The sequence below is a fragment of the Xenopus laevis genome, chromosome 1L (genome assembly GCF_017654675.1).
Source record: "Xenopus laevis strain J_2021 chromosome 1L, Xenopus_laevis_v10.1, whole genome shotgun sequence".
Lineage (NCBI taxonomy): Eukaryota > Metazoa > Chordata > Amphibia > Anura > Pipidae > Xenopus > Xenopus laevis.
Window position 1 is genome coordinate 187,180,355 of NC_054371.1, and position 15,818 is coordinate 187,196,172.

The 15,818-nt window shown below is 38.3% G+C and overlaps 1 protein-coding gene across 1 annotated transcript in view; it reads right to left on the minus strand.

Annotated features, from left to right (window-relative positions):
- kcnn2.L (potassium channel, calcium activated intermediate/small conductance subfamily N alpha, member 2 L homeolog) overlaps positions 1-15,818 on the minus strand; it is a 122,148-nt gene that overhangs the window by 21,476 nt on the left and 84,854 nt on the right. Inside the window, exons 4-5 of the mRNA XM_018264317.2 lie at positions 8,464-8,605; positions 419-529 (exon numbers count right to left, since the gene is read on the minus strand). Coding sequence (XP_018119806.1) covers positions 419-529; positions 8,464-8,605 — 253 coding nt within the window. The remainder of the gene's footprint in view (positions 1-418; positions 530-8,463; positions 8,606-15,818) is intronic.

The window sequence follows — 15,818 nt, forward strand, 5'->3', positions numbered from 1 at the left end:
CAGCCTGCTTGGTTGGGCTAAAGCAATGGACCCAGAGCACATGGTTCCTAAACCTTTTATACTCTGGCACAGTGCCATCTGGTGTACACTGTGTGAACTGCAGGGGTTACATATACACAAGGTCCAAATAAGGACCCACTAAGGTTTCCATATTACTAGGGATGTGTCTGTCTGTAAAGTGCAAGGGTGTCTAAGATTTTCACATCCCTACACTAGAAAGGTCATTCCAAGAAATACAAGGCCATTCCGAGAAATACCCCTGCAGGTCATAAATACACACTATTAATTAAAAAAAATAAAAAAAAATATAACTTTTTTGAGTGCACATTTTTGTTATAGATACAGTTTTTCTTTGTTGTTACAAATTTGTAAACATTGCACATGTATATAGTTATATGTTTGCGCAGCAAAAACTTACTCTTTTAGATAACTGGGTGTCCATCATGAAATTGTGAACATGTTTTTCAGCTTTGGTAAGTTCTAGCTTCCTGGCAACCACAGCAACAACAAGTGCAGTGCACCCCGCACCCTGAAAGAAATAAAAGAAAAGCATTCAGTTCACAACAAGCAAACTGTTCATTTCACAAAATATAATTTCACGTTTTTATGTAAAGCTGTTTTATAGTACACTGCAAACATAACTTTTCTACCTCCCATTACATTATATCTACTTTGTAAAATAGCATTTTGTAATACACTCTAGCCAGTCCATGCCCTAAATGACTTTACCATAGCCGACTCCCCTAAGGCTACACTCGACCTTTAGAGCATGATATTTAAATACCTGGATACCGAGATATTTAAACCCAAATTGTGCTGATCAGACAGGTCATTGGTGTCACTTGGCAGAAATGCAGGGTTAATGAAATTTTTGGCCAACAAATTCAGTCAACAATTTAGTCACGCTTCTCTGTCTTGATTGATCAACTGTAGTATAATTGTAGGGGTGTATGTTCAGCAATATACACCTTAAAATAAACTTTCAGTATGCTGCAAACATGGATATTTTAACACAATGTTCAACTGAAATTTGTGTGCTATTTTATAATTTGTAGTCCTGAATCTTTCCACTTGGGAATTCTTGTTGCTGTGGACTCACTTACATTAGACATTAAAGGACAAAGAAAGGCTAAAAACAATAAGGAGTGCAGGGAAAGGCATACCTAATTGCAGGCTAACAGTGCAGTAATTTCACTGAAGCATGGCTCCTTTTAAAAGATCCTTAGCCAATAAAGTATAGCAATAACTTTACCCAAAACACACATGTGCAATAGATATTCTTTCATTTGGGAGCATGCGCACATCTTATCTTATTCTTGTCCTTTAAGTTGTGTTGTTCCAATATCTATACTAATTAACTGCAGATCTTAAGATCGGAATAGCCTTGGAAATTATACTTGTTTACGAAATCATCCAAGCCCCCTCTTAAAGGCATAGCATATGCCATTACAACATCACCTGGCACTTCCTTCCACAACTTCACTGTGAAGAACCACCTGCTCTGCTTCTAGTCTAAAGGGATGGCCTCTGGTTCTTTGATTTTTGGAGAAAAAAGATCTCCCGCTATTTGTCTATAATGCCCTTTAATGTACTTGTCAAGGGTAATCATGTCCTCTCACAGGCACCATTTCTCAAGAGAAAACAACCAAGACCTTGAATACTACCCCAAACTTTCCTCAAAGTTTAATTCTTCTATTGCTTTTTCCAGATTAGTTGCACATCTCTGCACTCTCTTCAGCTCATTTATATCCTTCTTATTGCCTGGAGCCCAAAACTGCACTACATACTCCAGATGAGGCCTTACCAGGGCCCTATAAAGAGGCAAAACTATGTTTTTTCCTGTCAAGTTACTTTATTTGCTTTAGTAGCTACAGAATGACACTGCCTAGAATTACACAGCTTATTATCCATAAAAATCTCCAGATCCTTCTCAATTAAAGAATCCCACAAAACACCAAAGTGGCAGCATCCTGCATGGTACTTATAGTTCTGCACAATTTAGTATCAGCAAAGACAGAGACAGTATGTTCAATGCCCACCTCCAGGTCATTAATAAACTAATTAAACTGCAAAGTACCAAAAAGAGATGTATAGGAGAGGGTAATAAATAAAAAAGCAATAACACAGGACAGCACTGTGACTTAGTTGACAGTAATCCTGCCTTGCATTGATGGTGTCCCAAGTTTAATGTAAGCCTTAAGGATCAATCTAATTCACCAAAATTTGTTTTGGTTGATTGGAGTATTAATACTTTAACCCAGCAGTAACTTATTCAGAGTGCTAAATATCTCATGTAAACTGGCTTCAAGATCTAAAAGCAAACAGACTAGAAAGACAGAAATTCATGCGTGCATACTAAAATATTATTTAATCAGCTTAGTGGGCAGAGCGTGCATGAATAAATGCTCAGCTTAAGGAAAGCATCCATCATCCTTTTTATCATTCTAGGTGAACAATAAATTCTTCATAAGTCTTCTTTTTACTGGGTGCAAGCACAATGAAAATACAGCATATCAGTTTTCATTAGCTGTATGAAGACTATTCCTAAAAACGGTACAAATTGGTACAAAAAAGAAAATATGAATTCAATATATATGTAGTTATATTTGTTTGGCAATCTTGAGAATGCATCTGCTTCTCGTGTATTAAAGCTGATCTATGGAATTTAACCCAGGATGTTCTGTAAGGCTCATTTCTGCCATTGATGTGCACATCACATGTCAATATGAAAAAGTAAATAGAAGAAAAAGGTACAAACAACACAATAATACTTTTATTATAATTAGAACTGAAAAAAGATACAATGGGCACTGTCTATGGGGAACTGCCAATTGCAGAATCCCACATTTTCTACATTAGCAACATTCCTGTCCATTCTAACTCTGAGCCTGCTTTGAACAGAGCATTTAATTTTCTATTTGGATGCACCACACACATTTGTAGCAAAATCAGATGACATATTATGTTTTTTAGCACAAAGAATAAAACCAAAATAGCATATACATTAAGCAATTATGGCCCAGAGAAGCTTAATTGTTGGTACTGATTGATATATTTTTCAAAATAATTTAAAATTGCCATATCCTACAATGGGATTCAATACCTCAAACTAGTTGGGCCTAAAATATTGAAGGCTCAAGGCATATTAAATATTAGTTTTGATGGAATCAATTGAATTGACCTACTGATTTCAAATTGATAATTTAATCAATTCAATCATTATTTTACCCAAGATCAAATGGTTAGGAATTGTGCACCAATCCTACAGGAATCCCCATTTAAGCTTTCATAAATCTGCCCCATGGTGTAGGCCTGGCATTGTGGTCAGTCTGGAAGGTATGCAGATTATTTAATGTTTAGCTGGTGGCACAGATTTTTGACCAGAGATGGCAGTCTGGACCAGCTCAACTAAATCAATATTAAACAAGAAGCAGGCACTACATTTATACTGCTATATGTTATGGGGGCATGAAACATGAAGTTGGCATTGTAGTTATACTGCACAAAGTGTTTTCATCTCCAGTGTTATCTCTGCATTTCACTCTCAAAACTGGTAACTTTAGTCAGAAGAAGACGTGTTTTAAGAGGTGTGAAGTTCTGTCGGGAACATTATTTACTGGTACCTGTGAGTAAAAGTCATCTAGTCATTGGTGATTCCGGTGAGAGTAATTTCTATGAATTAATGCAAGACTGTACAGGTCAAATAGACAAGTGTTCACAAACAAAGCAGGTCAAATGGTTATACACTAGCCAATTAGGGAACTAGATGATAAAAGGCAATAGAAGATAGTTTAGAGCAGTGCTGTCCAACTTCTGTGCTACCAAGGGCTGGAATTTTTCTGGCCTACATGGTGGAGGGTCAATAATGGAAGCCAGTGTTAACCTCTCCCTGTTTTTAAACCGCACCCACTTTAACCATAAACGTTACCACAAGAACTTTTAAGACTATATCCACATTAATGGTGGTAGCCAAATGGCTGGTGTTCACTACAGGGATATCACTCATATGTGATAACACCTGTAAATGCCCCATATCATTTAAATACCTCTCGTTGCAGAGTCAGCGCAGCAGAGCTCATGGCACCATCTTCCGGGGCTTTGGTATTCTTCGAGTCTTCTTCCTTCCCTTCGTCAATTTCTGTCACTTTCAGTCGTGCATGCGCAGTTGTCACAATCCGGAAGAAGTTCCAACTGTGCATGCACCAATACGGCTCTTACTTTCCAGAGAAGACTCAAGCGGCGAAGATGGTGCACGTGAGCTCTGCTGCGCTGACTCTGCAACAAAAGGTATTTAAAAGATATGGGCCATTTACAGGTATCACCTCTGCCAGGGGGGGGGGGGGAGCAGGGAGGAGGGACTATGTAGGGTAGGGTTTTTTATTAGTGGGGGGTTGAATTCTACTTTAAACACCTTGGGGACCCCCTAACAAGTATTTCCGAATGCTAACAAACCCCCACCAGGTTAACCTCCCACAGGCAGAGCATGGCACACACAGACAGTGTATGACACACAAAGGGAGTGTAGGGACCCATAGGGTTAATGTGCCCCTATGGCTGTATTTCCTTCTCCAGTTACTGGCCAGAAGCTCATGTATTTAGTTTAGTATTTGCATATTCAGGTTATTGGCCAGTAGGTGCTGTGACCACACCCTGTCACACTCTGGTATAGTGAGAGAGAAGGGGTGGATCTTCCTCTTTGGCTGCTGGTGTCCTAATCGACTGGCTGTTCCCATTGAGCCTGGGTACAACAAGGCCCAGTAAAATGTTAGCCCTAGAGGGACCGGGTCCTCTAGTGTCTGAGTCGGGGACCAGGGAACCCCAAGAATGAGGTTAGCTAAACAGGGTTAGTTCTGTCATAGACTCTATAGGAGATTAAGGTAGAGAGGACAGATAGTAAGAGCAGCTGGAGCTCCATTGAGGATTGTAGCAGGGAGTAGCTTCCCAAGGCTTTTGAATTGCCTAGAGTGAAGGGGCCACAGTGGATAGGGTGTCAGGATTAGAAGGTGTTCTCCCTGACCACTCCACTGGGTGGGAGCGGGACCACTTTGAGGTATATTGTAGAAGAAAATGGATGAACTACTTGACAACCTTGCCTGATGGGAGTCACTGTTCTCTACTGTGTCATGTAACCTGTTTCAGCCTGCTGTGTGGCATTGTGTATGCCTTGACCTCTAAAAGTAAACCCTGGGCTCATTTGTCTTGTACAAATAAACTGTTATTTGTTTGGTTCATCACAAGATTCTCCTAGCACCCATTATTTCTATTTGGTGTAGCACAGTAGTGTGAGAGTTGTAGTTATACTACTCCACAAGTGAAATCTTCCATGTAGTGAAGGCCCTAGCCTGAAGTGTTTTGAGTCATATGTAACCAATGCTCCCACAAACAGCTGGACATTAACCCCTTTTTGGTCTGCCTAGTCAGATTAGCCTTACAGGAGCATAGGGCAGGCAGAGTTTGGCACACACAGGGAGCATAGTGCAGGCAGAATATGGCAAACACAGGGAGCATAGGGCAACAGAGTATGGCACACACAGTGTATACTGGGCCACATTCAGTTACACAATGCTAGTGCCCCTCCAGCAGTTTGTATGAGATGTGAACAGATGAACAATATGGGCACTTTCAGTCTGATCTAAGGTTTGAACAGTACAGGGGTTAGGGTGTAACCAATAGAGGTGTCACAATACAGAGGGGGTTATATGTGTGAACAATGCAGGAGTTTACAGTTTGAATTTGAGATGCAGGGGCCAGTTAATCTCAGTACTGATATTTTTTAAATGTACTCAATGTAAGCAGTCACAGCAGGCAGACTTTCATATGGGGGGGGCACACAAGGGGGTTTAGAGGATTTAAGACTGGTGAGGTCAAGTGAGTATTTAATTAGTACAAGTATGATTACTACATCATGTTTTGTGGGAAGGAAATGTTAGTAACGATAAACAAACAGTTAGAGGGTACCAACAGAACTGACAGTGGCATAAGAAGAACCTTTGAAACCATCAATCACCCAAGAGAAGAGCAAAAGAGAGAATACCAGGTACTCATACTGGGCATGGAGAAGTAGCTTGGGTTGATGCAAAGAAATACCATTTCTTGTTGTATTAGTGGAAACAATTGTGTGTAATGTGTATTCTATGAGAAAATTGGTTATAGTATCAACTCATCTCAGAAACTGTTTTCATTCAATACAAATCCATATGAACATGGACATAGTGAAGAAGTCCCCTGCAAAAGTATAAGAGACTGTTTTGCATTTTATAGTGCATCAATGGAAAATCACCACTTCAGCACTGAGCTATATACAGTACATTATATTGTAGGGGAGTAAATATGAGTGTTGATGATTGCACTATAAGGGATAACTTATGACATACTTCTATATAGTTGCACTCAGACCTTCATGCTTCCTATTCCAAATCAAGGCAGTTGCGTCTATTGGCATAGGGGGGCCCTGATGCTACCACCACCCCTGAACCAGGAAAAAGCTCAAGGATTCCTAGAGTGAGTTGTGTCAGTCCCCGCAGCACAGTTGCACCAAAAGAAAAGGCACACGTCATTTGCACACTGAAATAGTGTCAATCAGATTTTTCAACACAAATGTTCAAATTCACACTGAAGTGTGAAGATGTGCCAATACAGTATTTCATCAATCACAACTCCACCTGGTGACCACAACAAGGCTGCAATTCTGGGGGGGCTGCATTGTAGGTAAAAAAAAATTATGATTACGTTCAAATTATTACTTTGCTCACTGCTCTTAAGGTTGTAAATAGACATAGCTACTTGCAGTGGGTAATGAGGCAGGTGTGCAAAGTACCAAAAATATGCTTCTGATACACAGAAAAGGAGTTTTATGCACTGTGTTTGCACTACTGTCATGATGAAGGGGAACAAGTATAGTTGTATATAAAATTTTTAGATTTAGCCATAAAGCTCATCTAACCGGATTGTAATACATGCTGCATCTGCAGGGGTCATGGTTGTTGCACAGCTTCTATTTACACATTTTTATATTCAATATGTTTTATGCTTCATTTGGTTGGGGATTAGCTGGCTGCTAGGGTACACATTGACAATAGGATGGATGATCAATACACTTCCTACAGTATTTATTTACTAAAATACATGTTTACATTTAATTTTACAGTGAGTTTGGCAAGGGATGGAATAGGTACTGCTAGCATCTGGCACACATCTGAGCAATGAAAATGAATCCTCTATAGTGCATTATTTATTTTTGCTAACGCCAACATATTTGGAAAATATTACTCTCTTGGCATTTTTATTCTCGACAAAAGCATCTAAAACTATAAAAGGAAAAAATAAATGAACTCTATGGTGCCAGTGAACCATATTCACATATCATGCAGATCAATTTCTGTACCTCAATTTCTGTAATTCAATTTGAGTCAATAGTTCTGTAGAAAATGTAATTTCCCTCAATATTGTATGGCTATATAAAAGGAAGGCAGGACTGGTAAGTATTTTTTTCAAGAATATGGATAATATGGGTGATATGTTCCTTGATACTACTACTACTACTACTACTGGCTGCTACAGTGTCGGACTGGCCCACCGGGATGCCAGGAAAACTCCCGGTGGTCCCAGGTGTCAGTGGGCCCTCTTGCTTCTAACCATTTAGCCTATTTCATGATCATTCTCTATTTCTTTATGGGGGGAAATGCTTAATAATGGAAGAATATAGTAAGCAGATGTAAAAGACTAGGAGAATAAAAAGGTTGAATGAGGAGAGGAGGAATAATAGTTTGGAAAGTTGGCCCATGGACTAAAAGTTTTCTGGTGGGCCCCTGGCATCCCAGTCCAACACTGGATAGTCACCTATTAAACCAAAGAAACCTGAAGGCAAAAATTAGCACCATTCACTCCCTTCTATTACTTTATCAAACGGATGAAAGGATATTTGTGAAGATTCAAGTAATTGGTGTGCCTAAGTCCAAAGTAGATAGAGCAACTTTATCAAATATTAGGTTTAATATATTTCAGCCTGAGACAACAGATATATGCTATTGATTTGATATAGATTCCAGTTGCCTGGAAGAGGTGAAGAGTTATTTTAGCTGAGAAGTTTATGGATCAACAATACAAACAGTATGAGTAATCAGATGGAGTAAAACTTGTGTGGGGGTGGCACTAGCTAACAAATAGCCACCCCTCCCAGGTCCATTCTAGGAGATTACCATAAGATGTAGCATGATGCTCAGTGGAGAAATCTAGATTGTTAAAGTCACTTTGGAAGGTAAACACAACATGCAATCCTAGCATTAAAGGGAAATGCAGTTTGTACCACCCAACCTTCAGAGCTGTCCTTCAAATTCAAAACCTCTTGTGTAATATACCCAGGATACCTATGAATACTGATACCACTGAATGCAGTATCATAATCATCATCATGCAGTGAGCTTAAAAAAATAGAATAGCTGCAATAAAAAGATGTATTCTTACCATAATTCCTGTAAGTAAACACACTCCTTTTCCACAGTATGTATTCGGTACCATATCGCCATATCCAATTGATAGAAAAGTAATTGAAATTAACCACATTGCTCCAAGAAAGTTGCTAGTGACATCCTGCTGATCATGATATCTGAAACAGGCAGAAGATATTCAGTGAGAAGAACTGTATAAACGATATTAAACTCAGTAAAGAAAGACAGGGGTATAAAAAAAAAAAAGCAGAGTTAAGTCACTGAATGATTCTAAACTGAACACAAATTCTAAAATATACACAATATTTTAGAAAGATTGAGATAATTGTATTTCAATAAAAGAACAAGGGTAGCAAACTCTATTGGCAAAATTATCACCTGGAGATGCCAAAATCCCTAAACGGATGCCAAATTCTATTGTCACACATAGTAGCAAATTTACTAAAGCGTGAAGCGGCTAATGCTAGCGCAAATTTGCCAGTGTGATGTCATTTCGTTACTTCACCAATTTACTAACGGGTGCTGGCGTAAATTTGCCTACGAATTAGACCTACTCTAGCGCTACTTCGCACCCTTACGCCAGGCTAAGTTGCGATATGGCGAAGGGACGTAACTACGCTAATTCACTAACTTGCGCATTTTACTGAACGTTACCTCTTACGCCAGATTTGCCTCCGCCCCCTCAGACCAGGAGAAGTGCAATAGAGTAGATAGGACTTGCTCAAAAAGTCCCAAAAAACGCTGGCGTCTTTTACTTTTTTAAGGGTGATAGGCTGAAAAAGATCGTAAATTTTTTTGGGGGTACCCTCATTCCCCCCTACATTTCCTAACATATGGCGCCTAAACTATACAGTGGGCACATGTATAGGGCAAAATAACAACTCTATTTTATTTTATGAAGCTTTCCCAGGCTTGTGTAGTGTAATGTATTTGCTGCTACATATCCGTCCATTGTACTTAACTTGGTGCCGTATGCAAATTAGCCATCGCTAGCGTAACTTTGCTTTACTTGATGAATTAACGGTAGCGCAATTTTAGTGAATTAGCGGCGCCCTGGCGGAACTTTGCCTGGCGAATTGCGGCGAAGCCAACTATGGTGCAACTTGGAAGGTAAGTTAATTTGCCACCGAGAGAGCCATTATGTGAGTCAAAAATTGTCTACAGGGAGAGATATGATATCAGCTTTTTATAAGACCTATTAAATTCATAAAAAATAAAAATAATTGCTAACATACAGTATATTGTCATAATAATAATTCATGTAATCTGGTTATCAAAACTTTATTAATACAATGTATTGATAATTAAATTGTTATATTTTGGCACCAAATAAATCATCAAGGTATGACGTAAATTGGTGTCAAAATTACTTACAAGCACCAAAATTAGCAATGACATTAGTTCTTATGTTTATGTAAATAACACCAGCTACCACAAAACATATTAGGCACAGTGCCATGGGGGCAATACCTTAAAGGGATACTGTCATGGGAAAAAAAAATTTTTCCAAAATGAATCAGTTAATAGTGCTGGTCCAGCAGAATTCTGCACTGAAATCCATTTCTCAAAAGAGCAAACAGATTTTTTTATATTCAATTTTGAAATCTGACATGGGGCTAGACATATTGTCAATTTCCCAGCTGCCCCAAGTCATGTGACTTGTGCTCTGATAAACTTCAATCACTCTTTACTGCTGTACTGCAAGTTGGAGTGATATCACCCCCTCCCTTTTCCCCCCCAGCAGCCAAACAAAAGAACAATGGGAAGGTAACCAGATAACAGCTCACTAACACAAGATAACAGCTGCCTGGTAGATCTAAGAACAACACTCAATAGTAAAAACCCATGTCCCACTGGGACACATTCAGTTACATTGAGAAGGAAAAACAGCAGCCTGCCAGAAAGCATTTCTCTCCTGAAGTGCAGGCACAAGTCACATGACATGGGGCAGCTGGGAAATGGACAAAATGTCTAGCCCCATGTCAGATTTCAAAATTGAATATAAAAAAATCTGTTTGCTCTTTTGAGAAATGGATTTCAATGCAGAATTCTGCTGGAGCAGCACTATTAACTGATTCATTTTGAAATTTTTTTTTTTTCCCATGACAGTATCCCTTTAATATCGACACTATAAAATTCACAGCCTTAATGAGTGATGAGTTATAAATAACGGACATTGAGGAGCACAAACTTTACACCTCTATGATTTATGTAACCTGGATTTGGTAGGTGGTTGAACTCAAGCAATTCATCCACTACTTTCTCCAGCTTTATGCTGTGTTTAACGGCCTTCAGCTCCATCTGAATCATTCAAATAGTAAACACTTCTGATATGTAGGGGCAGATTTATCAAGGGTCGAATTTCGAGTTTATGGGAGTTTCTAAAAACTCCAATAAACTCAAAATTCGAAATCTATTAAAAAATTGGAATTTTTTAAATTTGGGTGAATAGCATTGACCTACAAACGATTGAATTCGGTTGGAAATTTTTCACCAAAAAAAAAAAAAAAAAAAGTCCACCAAATTACTCCAAATTTATTGTAGAAGGTCCCCCATAGGCTAAAACACCAATTCGGCAGGTTTTAGATGGCAAATAGTCGAATTCCAATTTTTAAAGGAACATTACATGATAAATTTAGAAATTAGAATTTCGAATTAAAAAATTTGAATTTTCAATTAGACCCTTCATAAACCTGCCCCGTAGTGTGATAGTGTCTTACATGTCACAGTGGAAGATAAAGCTATAGTTTTCATTAGGAAGGAATACCATCAACTGTCTGGTGCTTAAATGAGACAAGTTAAGGTGAAAAATTATTAGGGGAACCAAAGGGTCTGCTGTCCCCACCAGCTAAGGTGTGTGCTACAGGCATAATGGTTATTTGAACGGAATAACTTGTCAATGATACCTTTATAACTGTCACCAATCTCATTTTAATCAGGAGGAAGTTTTCAAATACTGCATATCCAGTTTTATCCAGAAAAAAAAAGGATAACTTCATCCCAGCACTAAGCAGGTTTACTAGACATGACAGTTACTAGCCTATATTTTAGTCAAAGAAAACTTTATTGTCATCTCAGCAGTATACAAATACCCATTGAGACGAGACGACGTGGCTCCAGCTAGTACATATCACAAAAAGGCACATCAAATACACAATAAATATGTAAACATTTGAAACGAGCAGTATATTGGCAGAAATTGGATATATACATGTGTAAACCTTTAGAATTGCGCAAATAAATTAGCAGTAGATGATGTATTAAAGAAGTCTGTACATATAGTTAAGAAATCTACAAGGTTTGTGAAAAGTAGCAACAATACAAATATAGATTTAATATGTGCAAAAGTGTCAACACTGCTTTGTCAGCAGCATCAATTACTTTGTATTTTCTATTTTTTACCCTTTTTCTAATATTGTAGTGTAAAGTTTCAATTTCCACCTTCTGAAGCAGCTCTGGGAGGGGGGTCGCCGACTCTAGTTGTTTTAAATTGATACATTTAGTTTATACATTTGTTATCTTTGTCCCTGCGCTAGCAGAATCCCTGAGTTTCATTAAATGCAGCTGCTAGAAATTATACAATTGAGATACACAGATACTGCTGAGAAATATATCAACTAATGTATTAATTTAAGGGATACTGTCATGGAAAAACATGTTTTTTCCAAAACACGTCAGTTAATAGTGCTGCTCCAGCAGAATTCTGCACTGAAATCCATTTCTCAAAAGAGCAAACAGATTTTTTTATATTCAATTTTGAAATCTGACATGGGGCTAGACATTTTGTTAGTTTCCCAGCTGCCCCAGTCATGTGACTTGAGTCTGCACTTTAGGATGGAATTACTTTCTGGCAGGCTGTTATTTCTCCTACTTAATGTAACTGAATGTGTCTCAGTGGGACTTGGCTTTTACAATTTAGTGCTGTTCTTAGATCTACCAGGGAGCTGTTATTTTGTGTTAGGGAGCTGTTATCTGGTTACTTTCCCATTGTTCTTTTGTTTGGCTGCTGGGGGGGAAAAGGGAAGGGGGGGTGATATCACTCCAACTTGCAGTACAGCAGTAAAGAGTGATTGAAGTTTATCGGAGCACAAGTCACATGACTGGGGGCAGCTGGGAGATTGACAATATGTCTAGCCCCATGTCAGATTTCAAAATTGAATATAAAAAATCTGTCTGCTCTTTTGAAAAATGGATTTCAGTGCAGAATTCTGCTGGAGCAGCACTATTAACTGATGTGTTTTCAAAGAAACATGTTTTCCAATGACAGTATCCCTTTAAGTGTAGCAAATTGTAACAGTTCAGAATCTGCTCCTGGATCACTGAGCTGCATGACTTAAACACCACAGGAACATTAAACTTTAACATTTTTGGGAAAATGGTAAAAATAAAAGATGGAAAGCAACTGAAAACATCCTTTGTTTATGGAAAACAATCTAAAAAACAACTGAACTGAAAAAAAGTGGAAGGTGAACAACCCCTTTAAATCTGTTCATAGGCAACATTTTTGCTTTTGTTAAACTAATAAGGTATTAGGCAACTTATAACTAGAGCATCATATCCACAATTTCTGTATTTGGATCAATCCCAAATCCCCCACCAAAGATTCAAAGGCATCTTGCATCCTTAACCCTATTTTGCATATTCAGATATCTGTAAAAAATGAGCATCGAAAAACAAAATCTGCTGTCTGAAGTTTTCCAGTGCTTTAATAACGTGCAGAATTTGGTTGGACCAGGCACTGAAACTGAATCCTGCAACAAATGCTAGGATTTACTTAATATTTCACCAAATTCTGGATTTGGTGCATCCCTATTCATTACAGAATGGTGGAAAGGGTTTTATACTAACGGGGATATTTATTAAAGGGTCAAGTTGTGTTTTTCCTGAAAAATTCCAGTTTTTCACTAAAAACTTGAATTTTCAGCCCAGAAGGTACTAAAAGCCCAAATCCGACAATAGTCCAGCTACAACCTGTCGAGGTCACATAGAAGCCATTGGCAGAGGTGCCTTGAACCTTTTGAAGATGATTTTTGCCTTAATGATTTTGTTTTTTTACAGTGGTTTGCACTCAAAAACTCAATCAATATCGGTATTCAAGGTTTTTTAGCCTATAACTCGATCAATTTGAGGTATTCAATTTTTATCCCCAATTGCATTCATCTGAGTTCTTTACATTCAGGTTTTTCCATAAATAAACATTCACAAACCTCACAAAATCGACCTTTGATAGATAACTCCCTTAGTATCATTTTACTATATTTACTACTAAGATAGGTTTGTCTGATTATCATGTCAGCCTCATCTTCCAATATACCATTTCACAGACGGATAAATAAATTATAGTAACTTCAGTTAAGTGCAGTTCACCAATCTAATTCAAGAAACACATAAATATCTAAAAAAACAAAACATATTATGCGAAGAGACCATTTAGCTAAATTATGCATATACATGTGACTTTATAATTTAAAGAAATAAAATATGTCCTTCGACTTAACTATTTTCATGGGTCACTCACTTCCCCAGTTTAATTCCTTATTAAAATGTAAGGAGCAGATTTATCAAGGGTCGAATTTCGAATTGGAAAATACTTTGAAATTCAACCATCGAATTGAATACTATTCCGATCATCGTACGCAGTGGCGGAACTACCGGGGGAGCAGGGGGTGCAATTGGGCCAGGGCCCGCACCCCCTTAGGGCCCCCCGGCAGCTTGCGCACTGCTGATTTCCAGCCGCATCAGCCGATTTTGGGGCATATAATCTGGTACGGAGGGGGGTGGGGGCCCGGCTGCACATCTCACGCCAGGGCCCACCCTCCTCCAGTTACGTTACTGGTCGTACGATCGTACTTCGAATCGTACGATTCAAATTATTTTATCGTATGATCGTCTGATTTTCCTTCGAATACAAAAAAAATACAAGAAATATGCTCTGGAAGGTCCCCATAGACTAACATAGCACTATTGTATTGTAGAAGTATTGAAGTCTAAGGGGCAGATTTACATAGGGTCAAATATCGAGGGTTAATTAACCCTCGATATTCGACTGCCGAATGTAAATACTTCGACTTCGAATATTGAATTCGAAAGATTTACCGCAAATAGTTCGATTGAACGAAAAATCGTTCGGTTGAGCGATTAAATCCTTCAAATTGTTCGATTAGAAGGATTTTAATCCATCGATCGAACGATTTTTCTTCGACCTAAAAACATTAGAAAGCCTATGGGGACCTTCCCCATAGGTTAACATTGCACTTCGGTAGGTTTTAGGCGGCGAAGTAGGTGGTCGAAGTTTTTCTTAAAGAGACAGTACTTCGACTATCGAATGGTCGAATAGTCGAACGATTTTTAGTTCGAATCGTTCAATTCGAAGTCATAGTCGAAGGTCGAAGTAGCCAATTCGATGGTCGAAGTAGCATTCCTTCACTCGAGCTAAGTAAATGGGCCCCTAAGTTTTTTAAAGAGACAGTACTTCGATTATGGTATGGTCAACTATTTGAAACGATTTTACTTCAAATCGAAGGTCGAAGTCCAAGTAGCATATTCGATGGTCGAAGTATCCAAAAATTACTTTGAATTTCGAATTTTTTTACTTCGAAAATTCCCTTGATTTCACTTCGACCCTTGATAAATATGTCCCCATATGTCATCAGTGATTATTGAATATAGGGAATATTTTCCCTAATACTGAATCAAGTCATGTGACTGCTGTAGGCTTAAATGTCAGAAGCACAGATCTCTCAATTTGCTTCCAGGAAGGTTTGCTGGTACAGCACAGTCCCACACGCCACGCTGCTCTAGCTGAAGAGGTTTAAAATGTCTCAAATTGATGCAAAGATGTCCTTTATATTTTCTGTGACAATTTAACAAATGTTTATGGATGGTACAAATGAGTAAAGTAAATATGAACTGTAAATTAAACTCAAAAGGGTTCTGCATATGATGATTTGAATTAGTCATGTGCAGAATATTTAGTTATGTTTCAGGAAATATATCCAGGAATTGTGATATATTTTGTGAAATGTAATGTAATATTCTATACACAAGGGTGCAAATTCACTAAAGGGGGGATTTTTGCCAGCGCCACACTTCGCCAGGAGCAAATCTGTTACCATTACGCTAATTCACTAAAATGCAAGATTGTGTCTCAGCAGCCGAACACTGGCAAATTTTCGCTAGCGTTACTTTGGCTGTGTGAGCATTTCATAGTGAATTTTCGCTAGCGTTAATTTCTGCCTAGCAAAACTTCGCTAATACTCTTAGGTTAAGGTCAATTTGAATAGGGCGGGTGCATAAAAGTCGTATGAACGTCTTTATTAGTGATGTTCATCATTGATAAATATGCTTTTAAACATCCCATAGGAATGGATA